The sequence below is a fragment of the Plectrocnemia conspersa genome, unplaced genomic scaffold (genome assembly GCF_051122295.1).
Source record: "Plectrocnemia conspersa isolate PC_06_02 unplaced genomic scaffold, ASM5112229v1 ptg000013l, whole genome shotgun sequence".
Classification (NCBI taxonomy): Eukaryota; Metazoa; Arthropoda; class Insecta; order Trichoptera; family Polycentropodidae; genus Plectrocnemia; species Plectrocnemia conspersa.
This window is the reverse complement of record NW_028277177.1, coordinates 19,651,854-19,669,254: the sequence shown is the minus strand read 5'-3', so window position 1 is coordinate 19,669,254 and position 17,401 is coordinate 19,651,854. Positions and strand designations below refer to the sequence as shown.

At 30.1% G+C, this 17,401-nt stretch overlaps 4 protein-coding genes across 7 annotated transcripts in view; 3 read left to right on the top strand and 1 right to left on the bottom strand.

Annotated features, from left to right (window-relative positions):
* The first annotated feature begins 103 nt into the window (after window positions 1–103).
* Window positions 104–1,747, top strand: LOC148227511 (U6 snRNA-associated Sm-like protein LSm4). Its single transcript, XM_088202845.1, has 5 exons — window positions 104–158; window positions 464–505; window positions 577–675; window positions 744–927; window positions 1,585–1,747. The coding sequence occupies exons 1-5, from the start codon at window positions 156–158 to the stop codon at window positions 1,677–1,679; spliced, it is 423 nt and encodes a 140-aa protein (XP_088058971.1). The 5' UTR covers window positions 104–155; the 3' UTR covers window positions 1,680–1,747.
* On the bottom strand, window positions 1,676–3,087 carry ND-13A (NADH dehydrogenase (ubiquinone) 13 kDa A subunit). The gene is made up of 3 exons (XM_088202846.1): window positions 2,937–3,087; window positions 2,678–2,854; window positions 1,676–1,977 (listed from the first exon to the last, which is right to left on the bottom strand). The coding sequence occupies exons 1-3, from the start codon at window positions 3,048–3,050 to the stop codon at window positions 1,909–1,911; spliced, it is 360 nt and encodes a 119-aa protein (XP_088058972.1). The 5' UTR covers window positions 3,051–3,087; the 3' UTR covers window positions 1,676–1,908.
* A 1,931-nt stretch (window positions 3,088–5,018) lies between these two features.
* Window positions 5,019–7,627, top strand: O-fut1 (O-fucosyltransferase 1). Of its 3 annotated transcripts, XR_015812153.1 has the most exons (8): window positions 5,019–5,107; window positions 5,179–5,308; window positions 5,368–5,829; window positions 5,905–6,187; window positions 6,256–6,594; window positions 7,047–7,146; window positions 7,248–7,424; window positions 7,491–7,627. XR_015812153.1 is itself a non-coding variant. In XM_088203081.1 (5 exons), exons 2-5 carry the CDS (start codon window positions 5,185–5,187, stop codon window positions 6,560–6,562), a joined length of 1,176 nt encoding a protein of 391 aa, XP_088059207.1. In that variant the 5' UTR covers window positions 5,019–5,107; window positions 5,179–5,184; the 3' UTR covers window positions 6,563–6,665. The 3 variants fall into 3 exon arrangements, 1 of the variants encoding a protein (XP_088059207.1); XR_015812154.1 differs by lacking the exon at window positions 7,491–7,627 and having other exon boundaries at window positions 7,234–7,424; XM_088203081.1 differs by lacking the exons at window positions 7,047–7,146; window positions 7,248–7,424; window positions 7,491–7,627 and having other exon boundaries at window positions 6,256–6,665.
* A 3,321-nt stretch (window positions 7,628–10,948) lies between these two features.
* Window positions 10,949–17,401, top strand: part of LOC148227508 (uncharacterized) — a 64,210-nt gene continuing 57,757 nt past the window's right edge. For both annotated transcript variants that reach the window (XM_088203080.1, XM_088203079.1), the window contains exons 1-2: window positions 10,949–11,001; window positions 11,188–11,308. The gene's annotated coding sequence lies outside the window, so the exon portion shown is untranslated. The remainder of the gene's footprint in view (window positions 11,002–11,187; window positions 11,309–17,401) is intronic.

Sequence of the window (17,401 nt, the reverse complement as noted above, 5' to 3'; positions counted from 1 at the left end):
AATAACATAAGATTTGAATGATACAAAACCGTTTAATTATTTTTAAAAATAAAGCGTGCTTGTAATAAAATATAATTGGTGCTTGCTCAAGTTGCATAGTGCTTAGACCAAAACATCACTTGGCTTGTAGGCTTCCAACTGTCACCGGCGCGGAAATGGTAAGTACGAATAAACTTAATTACCTCTAGTTGTAATTTATCAGTTATATTAAAATAATTCAATGAACATATCTGATTAACTGCATTAAATAAATTAAACCAAATTAAAGAATAATACCTATTTTTAACATTTTTATAGTTTTAGCGAGCATTTGAATATTTGCGACATTCCATAATTACTATTAATAATAATTTGTCTTAAATTTAGATATTGTTTACTGATTCGTTTGTAATATTTTAATTATAAAATCGTTTCGACGAACGTCAAATAACATAACCTCACAAACACGTAACATTGTTTTTAGTTGCCTTTATCGCTGTTAAGAACTGCGCAAAACCATCCTATGGTAAGAATTTCACTTTAAATAAAATTGTGTCTGAATTATTTTAATGCATAATTACAATAAAAAAAATTTAGTTGGTCGAGTTAAAAAATGGCGAAACGTACAATGGACATTTGGTGAGCTGCGATAATTGGATGAATATTAATCTTAGAGAAGTCATCTGCACATCGAGGGTAATTAATCGTTCTTTATCGTTACAGTATTTAAGTCTAAAGTATCTTGAATAATATGATAATTTTAGGACGGTGATAAGTTTTGGAGAATGCCAGAGTGTTATATTCGCGGTAGTACAATTAAGTATTTGCGTATACCCGATGAAGTGATAGATATGGTAAAGGAAGAAACACAAATGAAGGCGAGGGGTCGCGGTGACATGAAAGGACGTGGCGGCCAAAACCAAAGATCAGGACGAGGCACCGGAAGAGGTATATCTGCGATTTTTTGCCCAATGAAAACACTTGTATTAGTAGAAATAATAAACAAATCCTAGGGCACAATTTACTATGGAATATGTAAAACTTGCCGACAACTTTTAAAACTAACACAGCCAATCTGAATAAATTTAAAAATCATCAAAGATTGCCTTGCAAAACTCTGAACAACCCACAAATCAGAAAATATCATTCAGTGACTTTGCTACCATAAAGCATCTGTAAAATACTCCATTCCTAGTATAGGCATTTTAACCATATATATTTAAATTAATCAACAATAAAATATACAACTACAAAAACATACATATTATAAAAAAAGTTGCCCTTGAGCCCTTTGGAGTACTCAAAAATTTGTTTTGAATCGATTCTACCCAATTTATAGACATGGAAAATGAGTCTTAAAAAATCTAAAAATGGTAGTAACTTTAATTTAAAAATAAATACAATAATTAATATTTTATACATCTTTATATTATTGAAATTTTTAAGCTATAGTTGTCGAGTTCTTTTAATAAAAAACGTCTTGAATAAGAGGCATTACAAAGTTGACCGAATGATCAAATCAATAATAAATAAAAAAAAAATTTGGATAACAAATGTATTACATACATACATATATATTGTCTTAATTGGATCATATTTTTTAAGGTGCTTTCGGTAATCGCGGTCGGCCAAATCTACAGGGACGTGGCGGAGGTAACGCCGGAAGAAATCCACCAAATAAATCAAAACAAAAAAATTAACTGTACAAGCATATATTTTTTTTTAAATTGTAAAATAAGTTTGAAATAATAATATTTTTAAAGTAAAACATTTATTTCGTTCTCCGTTGACATTGATGCACGATTTATAACATATGTATACTAGTTAAGAATTATATGTATCGAACAAAATATTAACAAGTCAACGATAGAAATAATTCACTAACATAATTTAATAAACAATCTACACCAGCAAAAGAAAACATCACATCTAATGATGATGATCATCTTTCACAAATCTGAGACCACAATATCCACATGCGTGCGTTCCTGGCTTATCCTGAAACAAATAAACGTATGGTTATAAGTAATGAAAGTTATAAAGAAGACCAATAACTGGCCTTAGTTGGAAAAAAACTGATGGCAAAAAGTAATATTTAGGTTTCCTGTCGTTTGCAAAAAATTGTAGAAGAATAATATATTTCATGAAGAATTCATAGGCATTAAGAAAATTATCAGTACGCACAGTGAGTTGCGTTAAAATTTTATTTTTATATTTAGTTTTTCTTGGTGTATTTATGAGTTTTGTCTGACAACACAGCAGTGCTGTATTGACTATTTATTTTACTTATTTATACAAGGTCAAACAAACTTATTTTGTTATGAATTGTTTAGAAATCTTTCCCTTTCATTTAGTAACATGATGAGTTTAATGGAATACGTTTGTTGAAGATAATGTATTGTAAAGATACATTTTTAAAGAAATATTTAAACAGTGAAGTTTTTACAATTGTAGAAGTTGTATTTCAAATTAATAAAAATTTGATTATACTTAAAATGCATGAAAACTGTATCATACTTGATATTTAAGTGTCCAAAATGATTAATGCCTCAAAGTAATGTAAACTACAATAGGTATGATTAAATTTGATCACGGAAGTTTAAGTGATCTGTTTTGTGAATTGTATTCATTAACAATTAGGCGTTTTATGTTATCAAACGCAACGCTACGCTTCTGTTTTTTTAAATATTCAGCTCACCAGATTGATATACACTCTTGGATGTCCTTCCGGGCCGCTTCCTCCATCGCACCACACAACTCTTTGATTTGTTTTTTGAGGAGGTATTTCATCGATAAGTTTAACCGCCCATTGAGTGTTCACTTGCTTCGGTGAATTTATAAATCTAACGAGCCTATAGTCCTTTTCGTCAAATTTCTAAGTAAAAATAATAATATTAAAACTATTAGCAAAATATAATCAAATGTTATTATGTAAGAACGAATATCCTAATATTGACCTGTCCGGTATGTGTAGGAATATCGGCGTTTCCGGAAGATGATCGAGCACACAAGATTCTCGAATTATTTTGGCTGAGACGGCTCAGCGCCTTCAAAGAACGATTGCTCCACATTTCTGCGTTGACAACTGCTCGTTATCTAGTGCGTAGCAAGCCATCACATACTCGTTACTTCGAATCGTTAGTACACAATATAGTAACCGACGCACCGATGCTTGTATTATTGCCATAAATAAATTAAAAACGGCATTTTAATAATATTATAAGTAAAACATGTATTCTTTTATGGCAAAAGTGGGCAAAACATGATCGATTTTATTTTAGAAAGCCCATGGAGTATTATTTTTATCTCTGCTCAAGCAATTTTAAACATAGGTGAAAATGTTTACTTTTTTCACAGTAAATTAAAATCACATTGCGGTCGAATAAATGCATTTTTCACCTAAATCTCCATTTACTTTAAAATATATTTCTATTTGCGATATATTTTTATTATCTAATAAAATTGCATTTACAATTATATTTTCTCGTACTTAAATGTTTGCTACTCGAATTTCAACTAGATGATCTTAAAAATATATTGATATACCGTGTTTTCCAGAAAATAAACCCAAGTCTTATATTCATTTTAGCACTAAGAGGGCTTATTTTATATTGTTTCATGTACAAAATCTATATTTTGTAAAAACAGTCATGTCATTTTCATCTGGAACGTCGTCATAACTTTTCAAATACCGAATTCTGGCCTAAACTTCTTGCGATTTCATTTTTTCTAGAATCATCGGCTCCTATGTCCACCAACAAAGCTTTTCTTAAATTTACACTTGTTGTCGTAATAAATTAGATACACAGCTGCTAATAATTTTATCCCTTGAATACAAGAATAATTATTCACGCAAAGTCGTGACTTATTGCAGCATAAGCTTCGCAAAGTTTCCACGCTAATTTCTCTCCATCCATTTCCAAGGTAATCATTGATTTTATTTGTATAGTATGTTTATTAAAATATAAAAAAAGTCTGGATGTAGGCAGTCATTCCTGCGAGAATAATTATTTTGTCTATTTTTCTCTCTGTAATGAACTTCTCTATGTCTTTAATATAATAATTCGTGGTTGAATCTAAAAATAGCAGACTTATTTTGCCACCTCGCCAAACAAGCGGCAGCATTCAATCGACTCACTTCCTCATAACTGCTTGTATGTCTTAGACTTTTTCGATTTCAAGAACATAAATAATTATCACGTTTTTACAAAGGCATTAAATTATTTGTTTGAAGAATACTGTTTTGCTCTAATATAAAAAATATAAAGATAGAAACGCAGAAATAAAAATTCACACGACGTGCTTAATTTCATAGGATAGGAAAAAAGAAAAAAGTTTCTCATTAGTTATTTAATATTATACATCATTTAAAAATGGCAACAATTAAATGGTCAGAATTTAAATCAACATCGGGTTAGAATAAAAATAAATTCCCAGTCAGAATGTTATTAACAACCTGCTTATAATTATATTATTCTGCATTAGAATAAATATCAAATGGTTAGAATGAAAATAGCATTTAGGACGATTAGAATTAAAATAATTAAAATGAAATAATTTATAAAATATCTCGCTCGCACCTAAGCTGTTTGCCAGGTTGGGTGCAAGTAAACACCCTATGAATAACTCTCAACGAACCTGCAACAAATATATTTAATTGTTTGTAGGACGCGGTATTCAGAGCGACCAACGAAACGAGAATAACGATAGAACGACGGCGAAGAGCACATTTAGCTTGTTGTGTTAATATCTGACAATGTTGCGAGCTCAACCAAACAATCTGGACTTAAAATACTTTGTTAATGATAATGATGATGAATCGTCGAGATGCAAATGACATATCGACTAGTTGTAGCAATCTTAAGGGTTATAGCAAAAACAACACTATACGATAATATCATTGGCAACTAAAAAAAATTCTGACACCATTTAATATAAATTCTGACCTTTTAATATGGATTCTGACTAACCAGAAAAATATATAGAAGCATTTTCTTTGAGTAAAATGTATATTATACCATAATGGTCACATTCAATTTAGTTAAGACCAAAACTGTCGTACCGGCAGGTAAATAAACTTCGGTTATTTCTGTTATGCCAGTGTTCCAGCGATACAAATTACTTTTACGTACGTGATTAATAGTTTAGATGCAGATTTAGTTAATTATTATTAAAACACACATTCGTTGATCTTTTTAGGTTAAGATGCATTTACATTGTGATTATTTAGCGAAGTTCGTGCAACTCGCATGGCTCTTGTTGCTAACACCGATTCATGCATCGAAAGACGCAGATCCAACTGGCTTCGTCGCGTATTGCCCTTGCATGGGTATTATAAAATAATGTTTTTTATAAATTCTTATCGTTGTAGCTTTAAATATTTTTCAGGTCGCTTTGGAAATCAGGCCGATCATTTTCTAGGTTCCTTTGCATTCGCAAAAGGAATAAATAGAACGTTGATACTTCCGCATTGGGTCGAGTATCGCACCGGTGAAGCGAGATCTATTCAAGTACCATTTGAAAAATATTTTTCAGTCAAAGCTCTGCGGGAGTACCACAGAGTGATCACTATGACTGAATTTATGCGAGACTTGGCTGATTCCGTGTGGCCCGTTGATAAGCGGACTTCGTTTTGTTACGTGCCACGTAGTGATGCAACCTTGGCTGAATTTAAAAGTTGTATGGCAAAAGAAGGTAATCCTTTCGGACCGTTTTGGGATACGTTTGGAATAGATTTTGTCAATTCTGAATTTTACGCACCACTGCATTATGATATTCACCGAGGCGCAATGAGCGAGCAATGGAATTTACGGTATCCGGCTGATAAATGGCCTGTTTTGGCTTTTACTGGTGAGAATGATTTATTTAAATACATTTCTCAGGTATGTATGTTATTGCTAAAACGATTTGTTTATTAAATTTAAGGTGCACCAGCCAGTTTTCCTGTTCAATTGGATAATATTGTTGTACATAGATATTTGCAATGGAACAAAGATATGATGGCAAAAGCCAAAAAGTTCATTAAAGAAAACTTGTCGGGTGGTTTTATCGGTATTCATTTGAGGAATGGACTGGATTGGGTGCGTGCATGTGAACATGTTCCTCAGAGTCCGACTCTTTTTTCTAGTCCGCAATGTGTGGGTTATAAAAATGAATATGGTCCTGTTACACAAGAAATTTGTATGCCGTCTATAAATACAATTTTAAGGTTCCTATTATATTGAAAATATGCATTCGCATCCATATGTGAGATATTTATATCAAATTTATTTACAGACAGTTGAAGCGGCAGCTGAAGCACACTAAAGATGTTAAACATATTTTTGTGGCTTCAGACAGCAATCATATGAAATATGAACTCGAAGAAGGACTAAGACGTCACACGTTAAAAATTAACCGACTAATTCCATCAGATCCACACATGGATCTTGCGATTTTGAGACTGGCTAATCATTTTATCGGAAATTGCGTATCTTCGTTTTCGGCGTTTGTAAAGCGAGATAGAGACGTCATTGGCCTTCCTTCGTCCTTTTGGGCGTTTCCTACTGAAAAATCGCGACTGACTTTAAATGATGAATTATAAAATAATTTTCTACACAACGAACATCTAGATAAGTAAACATTGAAATCAGTATTATTTCATTACCATAATTTTAATGATGCATCAAAAATAAAACTTAAAAATTTTATAATTTTTTTTTTATTCAAAAATACTATTATTTATTTTGAAACAATGTTTTTTGTAATATACATTAAACGCAAAGACATGCATTAGAGTATGGTTCCATTTCCAACATCTTAGAGTTCATAAGCTTTCGAATTTGGAAAATATCAACAGAGTAATTAGAGAGAATTTGTAAAGAAAGCTCTTATAACGGATATTTGTTATAAGTTTTTTCATTCGACCAACCATTATTTCAGTGTAGTATGTTAAGAATATATCTATACTAGAATCATGTGATTAGTCTTTTTGAATATGTATATACTTATTTGTAATCCAGACTATTACTTTATAATTTTACGATGAATTATTTATTAAGAAAATCTGTAATTATGTCTGTTTTTAGGAATCTTTTGAGTACCAATTTTTTTTTGTGTAATGTGACAGGCGTAAGCCTAATGCGTTACAACACAGTATGTCAATCAGTACACAAATAATATTTTCAAGTAAGCATTAAAACACCAGACTGAAAGTCTGGGAATCAGTGATGTCTATTTCATAAATTATCAACTATTATAATTTACAATTAATAGATGTCATTTTACAGTTATGGCCTGCAGCCTCTGGATTATTAATCTAGAGCTTTCCGGACTACGCTTTTCTGGACTTATGATTGCTCAATTATAGTGAATTTAATAGCGCTGTGGTCGATTTATGTGATGACATTATTTATTCGGATAACTATTTATTGGCAGCGATTAATACATCGTATTTTTTAAACATAGTAAGTTTAATAGCCACAATGGTTGATAGAAAAATAATTGCGATTTGATGATATTTCTTTTTTTAGTTAATTATTAATTCCATTGATCGACATAATGAATTAAACACCATTAATCGACACATTCCGTTTGTGTAAACTTATAAAGTTGATAAAATCTCGAAATGCTCTTTCAACAATAGCATGGATGTTAAAGACTTTACCTTGTAAGTTGTCGAAATTCTTAAATAAGTGATATTCTTTAGTACGGTGGATAAAAAAAATTGTCATAGTATAAATGTTTGATGTGTGGTTGCGCATTGTCATGCAAGAAAATTTGATATTAACAATTGCTCAGTGCGGGGTTCACCATTGTCGATTTCTTGACAAGAACTCTCAGCTGTAATGGTTTTATCAAGGTGTAAAATAATGTAATGATTATAATTTCGAGTTTTGATGCCGAAAACGTGTAAATTTGCGGCCAAATAGACGACGGAAAAGATGATAAGTTTATGTAATAGGTACAATTTACCACAGTAGCAAAAATAAAGAGTCTTCGATTGTGTGTCAAGTTGTATTTGTTGGCTGAATACTGATGATGTAGCTAGAATTATCTCTAGATGTTCTCTGGACGATCCGTTGATGTCTATTGTGTCGATCAGTCTCCACCTGTGTCTGTGAAAGTCTGCCCGTGTTGCTACAGGCTGCCTCTTATGACCAAGTATCACAAAATTTATAATGATCGTTCGAAACAGCTCTGGCGAGTCGCAGATTATGATGTTTACAACCCAATTGCACCGCTTCTTAAACACACTTCAAAAAAAGAAAAATCACGGTCCAGATTGCTACTTTGGCGATCGGTAACCAGGGAGTTTGAAGATTTAAAAACGTATTATCTGGTGCGCGTTTTCTCATATAAAAAGTATTTTTTTCAATGAGTGATTGACGTCTCCGGATGGATTGTGCAATATATACAATAGTAACGAAATCTCTCCCTTATATGTGGTCTAAACTTTCGAAACGGGTTAATGTAGTATGGGAGATTTCTGTTTTCGTAGTTCAAGTGATCGTTATGGTGATCTTTAAACTGTTGCTAATGGCGCAGGTGGTTAAAAAACCCTACAATAGCCAGTGCTCAGTACAACAGCAAACAGTTATCATAATTATGGTTTCGTAAAATGCTTGGGGGCTTTATTTTGTCTAACTGTTGTGCAGACCGCTTTCTTATATAGCAAGAATATACTTTTCAATGCATGTTACAACATAACTGCTGCATTGCTTCTGTTGTGGCAAAGAAGCGCAGAACAAACTTCGTAAAGGCGACATTTATAATTTAAATATAGTTTGTGCGGCACTCGTTTCTCAAGCGTTTTTGAATTTTCGAATTGTTTTAATTCGTATTACTAACAGATCTATTGCATTATTAACGCCCAACTTTTGTATAAGTTAACAGTACCTGCACTAAAAGCATTGTTTAGTTCACAAACAGTGTTTGCTGCTGTACGGTTGTACCTGTTTTAGTCATACAAAATATGTTCTTATTTGCTTCTCTTCAATTCAATAGCTTTATTTAAATAAAATTAAAATCCAAGTTAACAAAATATAGACCAAAAATTGCAATTTAAAATAATAATAACATTAATAGGATGATATGGTATTTTCATTGAAAAATAACTTACCTAATATTAATAAGTCGAATGAATATATAATGATATATAAATATAATATTTACGCAGGGTAATCTAATTCGTGCTTCCTATGTTGGCAGCACTGTAAATCAGAAAGCTGTCAATAATTACGCGTGTTCAAAGTGTTAAATGTTAGTTTGCAACAACACATTTATGAAACGGGACGCTTAATCACCGCTCAACGCTTTAAAAAATTGCTCTTACAGAAATAAAAGTTCTGTACGAACTGTGTATCGAAATTTACGGGAAGATTATGGTCAATTTCATTGTCTTACTGAGTGAACAATTCGCAACGCAGTGAAAGAATATTGAAAAAACTGGAAGCCTTGGAGATATGATAAGGCATGTGCATCATCGTGGCGCCCGTTTAACCGAGAATATTGCTGCTGTAAGTGACAGTATGTCTGAAGACCCGGAATTATAGATTCGTCGGCGTTCGCAGCTTTTGGGTTTTATTATGGATCCCTTTGGCGCATCTTGTATATGGACTTGCACCAACACTCGTATAAAATTCAGATAACACAACTAAAGCTCAGAGACAATGGACAGCAAAAAATTTACGCAGATTAAATGTTAGAGCAGCAGGAAATTGATGCTGAATTTTCAAAGAAAAAATTCTCTTATGAGATTTTAATCTCTCTGGGTATGTTAATAAGCAAATTGCAGCATATGGAGCGAAGAAAAAAAGTGACTCACGAGAGACCATTACATGTCTAAAAAATAACTATGGTGTGCATTGTGGTCAGATGGCGTCATTGGACCTTACTTTTTCGAAAACGATGAAGGTCAGACTGTAACAGTCAATGGTGACCGTTACCGTATGTCATTAAATCGAATGCTATGAATCTTAATTAGATTAAAATATTAAATAAAACCACTGACTGGCCAGCTTTTGCCATTCCCTAAAAAAAGTTGAATTGCCGTCCCTGAATAAATAACACAAAAAATAACAATACACTAGTTAATAAATAAACTGTGATTAAAACTAAACCTTTTTTTAAATAACAGATTTTTATGAAGAAATGAATTGACTGTTTATTAAAAAAATATTTTCTTGATTTTGATAATGGAAAGTGATTAATTACATAATCTATTTTTTTCCAATGTTTTATTTTTAATGCTTAGAAGAGCTAAATTATTAAAATGATCTTATCCCATTAAAGATCACAAATATGTCAAAACAAGCTTGTAATCGATACTGCAACAGTTAAAAGAATCTGCAAAAATACTTAACAGTTTATCAACACGACAACCAGTTCACGAATCGTCAAATTATATAACAATCATAATTTAACGAATGAACGAAATCACCAAAATTTGAGAACGAAATGACCGAAAAACAATTCCAGAAAAATTTTTTTAGAAAAGGATAATTTACTAAGAAAGTTTCTCTGCTTTTATTACTAAAATGCATTAATGGAAACTCAGAAACGGAGGAGAGTTTATAATACGCTTCTAAAAATTCTCAGTTTCGTATACCTATCTTTAATTTTTTTTACAAATAACAATACTTTCAAAATAAAATATAAATACAAATATTACTGATTTTATTTTGACGCCCTCCTCAATTTGGGCCCGATGACATCTGCCCTCCTTCGCTACGGCTCTGCTTCTCATTAAAGATTTATTTAAATCGTAATACTATATATTTATTAGAAGTTTTGGAAATCTGTTCACTTACAATCACAATCTTTCTTGAAAACTTATTATATAAAATAGAATAGCAGTAAATTTTCTTTATCAATGAAATGTTCTCACGGATCCACATTTCGAAGAAAACCTCCGTTTGTCGAAGTGGAAATGCGTCTACCACAACCAGATCAAGTGTGAGCCTTACCACTTGAGCCGGTGGTAGTCGCCAGTCTCTTTTTGACAGCTCACCTGGCAACTCGGGCCGTAGTACTGTCACCACGGTAAATAAAGCGCGCAACTTTGAACCGATACAAGAAAAAACTTATAATAATAATAATATTTTTTTATGATTTCTACAACATATAAATAAAATGTTAACTAAATATTACAAGAAAATGTGATCTTAAAATTAAACATTAAAAGTGACACTTAAAGTGCGATTAAATAAATATTTTTTATTTTTGTAGGTCTCTGGTGAAAATGTAAAATGTGTCAAATAATGAAATAAGAGTGATGTGTAATTAAAATACTGTACGCATATAATAAAAAAATATTTGGGAAATATATTTTTTTTAGAAACTACAAAAGGTAAATATCAATGTACTTTTTTTCTTTTACTAATCAAAATGTAATATTATTTTTACTTTATAAGCAATTGAGTAGCTGGGTACATTAAGCTCTAGCTTCATGTGCTGGAATTTCCCCCCAAATTTTATTCTAGAAAACGAAAATAGTTCATTATGTGTGTAGAGATAATATTTATAAACAACGAAATAAAGGACATAATTGAAAATCCTTTATTCGCTTTTATAATATATTTTTTTGAAAGAAAAATCAAAAATAAAAAAGTTAATATTGTCCCTTTTTGTCTATTGTAGGTTTGGAGACATAATGTACATTTGTTATCAATCTAAAACTATCAATACATATAATATATATAATAGATAAAACTCAAGAGCAATCCACGCATCTCAAACATCAATTTTATTTGGGTTAGTGACTATTTATAATTTTTCTTCGGTCTAAATTTAAATTTTTGTAATATTAAATCATTAATCATATATTTTTACGTTGATGTATTTTTTTCAATATTTGTTTTGATTTATAAATATTTTTTCAGTTGCTATTTAACTATTTTTTTATATAAATTGTAGTTTGAGTTTAATTGTATCAGTTGTTTGAAATTCTAAAGGTAGCCCAAATGATTTCTGTCACAAAATTTCTACACCATTCACAAATATGTAATAAATCTCATCATAGTTTTTATTCATTTTCGAGGATCAACTCATTGTATTTTTACTATAAAATCAGATTATTGTAAAGTTAAAAATAAACCAATATGGCTTAACGATAAAGAAACATTATATGTTGCAAGACGTAAGTTGAACCCACAGCGGAAACAGGCTATGAAAATATACGATCCAGTTATTGTCGATTACATAAATTTATAACATTTATGCAATGATACAAATACAAGTTAATAACATTATAAGGATAAATAATGTAAAACATTGCATAGGTAGCAAAAAAATTAAACACTTGTACAAATTTAATTAAATAATAATATTGTCAATTTTTCAAGTAGATATTATTATATAATGAAATAAAATTAAGCGTAACGATTTTGGTGGTTATGTAATTTGGTGTACATTTTTATCTCAATGCACCGGTTGAGCCTGGGGCGACTTTTTAAAATTCTTGTAAGGCTTTCGTTTTTATCGTTTTTCACTTTCGTTTCTCTGAGAAAAATAAAGGCATAATTTATATATGTACATGAGTTACACCCATGGAGCCTTATTTGGAACGAATTCCGTGAACTAGATCGAATCGCGTTTAAAGTGCTGCAATATTCAATTTTATAAGTTGATAAAATATATATTTAATATGACTTAAATGTAGTAAAAACCACAAGTTGTTACATGTATTCGGCTTAAAAAATATACAAATAAAGAACCAAGAAATACTAAAAAAGCATAATCAGTAATTCGGATAATTGTTTTTTTTCTGCTTCAAAAATAAAAATATATTAAATTAAGATTTTTTCACATACGTAATAATTTAATGACTTTAATGTAAGCCAAATTTATCAAACTAAAATATTATTTTCAATATGCTTCGTTTATGTGACGAAAACCAGTTTTTTAGGTTTGACCTATTTACAACTGTAACAGAAATAGTATATCAGAAAAGTATTGATCAATTTATTGCTTTTATATTATTAACACTTTCATAATTTTATTTTGTTTAAAACACTATTACATATATACTTTTCCCAGATTTATTTGGATCAAATTTTCCTCAATATTCCAAATTGTTTTGCAAATGTATGTTATCATTTTTTTCTCAAGCTATTATTGAAGTTGATAATAGCTAATGTGTTTTTAATATAATTATGATTCACCATGTGTATAAATGAGCACATACATAAAACATATGTGTGTATAATATGTATAATTTTTTTTGAAATTTCAATAAACCGTATTTTTTGTTGAAGCCTCAATAAGCTTAATAATGTATAATATATGTAGCAAACGAAAGTCGAGTATTTTTTTTCGCGTGTCCGGTTTTGCCGGCCAATTGTGAAAGTGTCAACCGGTAAGGTTAATAATGAATAACCCAAGACCGATTCGTTGCAACAAATCCAATAATTCTCACCGTTTCTCAAATGTCGAAGACAGTAATTTAAAATATTGCAAACATTAATTGGTTTCTGGATCAATAAAATATCTATGTCATCTGCACAGGCGAGGATTCGTACAGATTTATTATATATACTACTTGTGTGCGTCACTGTCATTTAATAAAATTTAATTGGTATAATTAAATATGAGCCCCGGCAGCGGCACTCGAACTTTAATTTATAAAAATGCTCTAATAATTAAAAAAAAATGTGTAGCACATAATAATTTATAATTAATAATATAGATGTCACCAATTCCCAGACTTTTTCAGTCTGGTGGTTAATACTTACTTGTGGGTATTCATTATGTCCGACTGACTTACTCAGTTGGTACAGATTTGCTCATTGTAACGCATTGGGCTTACGCCTGTCTAGTTACAACGGTAGATTTAATAAAAAAAAAGAATAAAAATGTATATGTGTGTGTATAAAACGTGTGAACCATTTTGTGTTAAAGCCACAGTGAGACATTGGGGAAATATGTAATTTTACATTAAACAGATTTGTAGTAAATAAACAATTACTGACATACACGGTGACGACTGTCATTAACTCGTTACTTGTGAGTGGTCAATTCACTGTGATGACGTAATCAGCAGTCATGCATAAAATTAAATATTCTATTTTTAGTAAATACATGCTCAGAATAATCAAAGTATTTATAAGCAACTATATAAAAATAAAATATTTCAGGAATATCATTTGCGCTTATTTTAAAACATTTAATAGAAGTATTTGGGATTATTCAACAAAAATATTCCAAGAAATAATGGCAATTTAAAGGTATATATTCAATAACTGTAATATAAGCCGATGTATGTTCATATTTGAGGTATCAGTAGCATATGCTCATTCGTCGTAAATATCACCACAATAAACATATTACTTTATTATTCGTCAGTATATCTTGAACTTTCTATATTTAAATAGGCTTTGGATTAGATAATCCGTTGATTTATTAACAGGTCCCATGTTAGTAAATAGATACTCGTTACTATATTACTAGTTGAAAACTAGCTAAAGAGATATTCTCTAATTGCAAAATAATTGTATAGTGATTATACATTTGTAGTGAAAAATAATTCTGTTAAATATTTCCCTATTAGTAAATATAAAATAAAATATACATACACTATCATACGCTATAAAATGCAACCAAAAACCACTAAGACATTTAAGTTAAACTTTAATCGGTTCAAGGTGAATTTAGACGGTCAAAGTAGAAGCGGCTGCTTTTCTCTGAAATACGATAGCGTAGTCTATGTTATTTGGTGGAGCTCCTAATTTTTTTTTGCTTTGTTTTTTAATTATGCGTTGAATAAAATGAATTTAACATTAATCTCTTTATCATGTACATACCTTTTTGGGCGAGCCGCTAAAATGCTGTTTTTATTAAGCCCATCGCAACAATAAATCCCATTTTTTATGTTTCAAACGGATTTTAATTTTAGAGTATATGTCTTAAATGTTTACTTAATGACAATAACTAACCCTATAAAGTAGTTGTAAATATATAAAGTAATATGAACTGATCAATCTGCATTTAATATAAAATACAACTTCAAAGTTATATTAAAAATATAAAATTTATTTTGTGACTGATTTTTAAAAAATGGTCGTAAATATGCTCATTTTTTATTCTTATTTTTCATTGTTCTATTGTAACCTGACAGGCATAAGCCCAATGCGTTACAATGGGGCAAATTTGTAGCAACTGGGTAAGTCAATCAGACTTAATGAATACCTACAAGAAAAGTATTAACAACCAGACTTTTTAGTTAATGAGAATTGGTGATATCTATATAAATAATTATAAATTATGAATATGTGTCACTAGTCAGTTAAGCCTTTTTGCATTTTTATGAGTAAAAGTTCGAGTCTACTAACGTGGCTGAACGCGTGGTTTCTGGATTACCAGTCTAGACCTTACGCACTACGCTATTCCGAATTACATTTTTATAGTACATATTGAAATAGTTATTCTACCTATTTATAATGTTGTTTTTTATTCAAGGAACAATGAAAATAAACTGTATATTTTCAGTTGTTTCGCAGATTTTTCTTAAGTTAAAAGTAAAATGTACTCATATCTTTCTCTTTTTATATTTATATTGTTGTAACATAATTAATGATTTTTTTTATATATTTTTGATTCAGAAAGTTTATTATTTATTTCAAGTTTTGTATGTTTAACGACATAATTATTGTGCATACGTCTACTAGGTTAAAAAAATAGGAAAAAAATCACATACACGTTATTGACGTGATGGCAAATGAAAATTTCTCAGGCGAGAAACTCAACGGAGAAATTATCGATCACAAGACGAATAGAGCACAATAATATAATAAAAAAGTATATTTGAAATAAGTAGTATTGTGATGGCGGTGTTGAGTTTATCTCATTGTATGTACAATGCATGGCGATAATATATAATATGTACATTAAAGTCAAGCACCTTTCACTAATGTCCGATGTTTAAGTAGTAAACTTGCGGTTTGCCTTATGGACGAGTTTAATTATAATATTTTCGAGTTGTGCAATTTTACGATGGACGCGATGCAATGAGAGATCAGATAGGATCACGAATATAATTTATGAAGAGTCATCTGGGACTGTAGAGTGTATGAATGCGGTTTAATTAACGTTTAACGCAATAAGTAACGATAAATGCGATCGTAGGTACATACACATATTATATCTAATACTTATATAAATTAATTACTGCTTTTTCTTATTAATATGGTCTTGTTGTTAACTTCACACACAAGTATATTATTATCATGCCTCAAATATACTTTTCCCTTTCTATTATACTAAATTTAACGCTCGTTACATTTATCATGCACAATTTAACATTTTTGTAGTAGGGCAGTTATTTTAAAGTTTTTTGCCATCGCACCTAACCTTCTTTAAATTAAAGAAAGTTTAAAGATTTTTTTATGTTTTTTATAGAAAATTTTCAACAAGTAACTTGTGAAGTTTATAATACTACAGATATGTCATTGATTTAAAATCATGTGATCTCTTTATATTTTACAATTTTTTTATCATGGTTGTTTTATATGTTGGTGTAATTCGCATAAAATTAGTTTCATTATCAAACACATTGGTTAACACCAAACGAGCACATGTCAAAAATAAAATTTAAATATAAAATATTTTGCGTTACTTTTTATGATTTATTATTAAATTAAATATATGTTTTATTTTTATTACAAATCTAACTATCATGACTTAACAAGTTTCCATAATGCGACATAATAATTATACCATTAATATAAAAAATAAATATGGTGCACACCATCCAACATATTTTTTCCAGCTGTTTGGCAAGCTCGCTGAGAATCTGGATGGCTCATATATGTATGTATAAACCAATAAAAAATATATAAATGTTTCGCATTAGAATTGGTCGCGTTGCAATTTAGTTCATAAAAACTAGCGTTGTTCTATTATTACGATACACGTTCAGATATAACAGCGTTTTAGCGATCCGGCTAAAAGGAATATTGAACAATAATAAAGCGATGTATCTCCTTTAACGGCGTAAATAGCAAAATTATTTAAATATAACCCTAAATTAGGGGATATTAAGCATTACATATTATTACCATTGCTATATTTTAAATGCCAAGAAGATTAAATTGTTTTTTTTTGGCATATCTTTAGACTGCGTAAGCATGTTATTATTTGTTTCATATCGGTCTGGATCGCAATGGCAGCAAACCTTTTGTACGAGAGTTTTGTAATATGTTTGGCAAATTTAAGCTCGACTTTTTCTCTCCATTCTATTAATTTTTAAGGAATGAAAGCAATATTGTCTATGAAATATAAATTACTGTTTGGCTTATAAAAAATAATGTTACACTTTTGTGTAATCCCAATATCGACTTTATATAAGAAAAATATTACACAAAATAAATCCATTCTATAAGTCAATTACATTTGTGTGTAATAGATCAATTTAATAAATTTACGTTCCCAGATAATCTACTTCAAG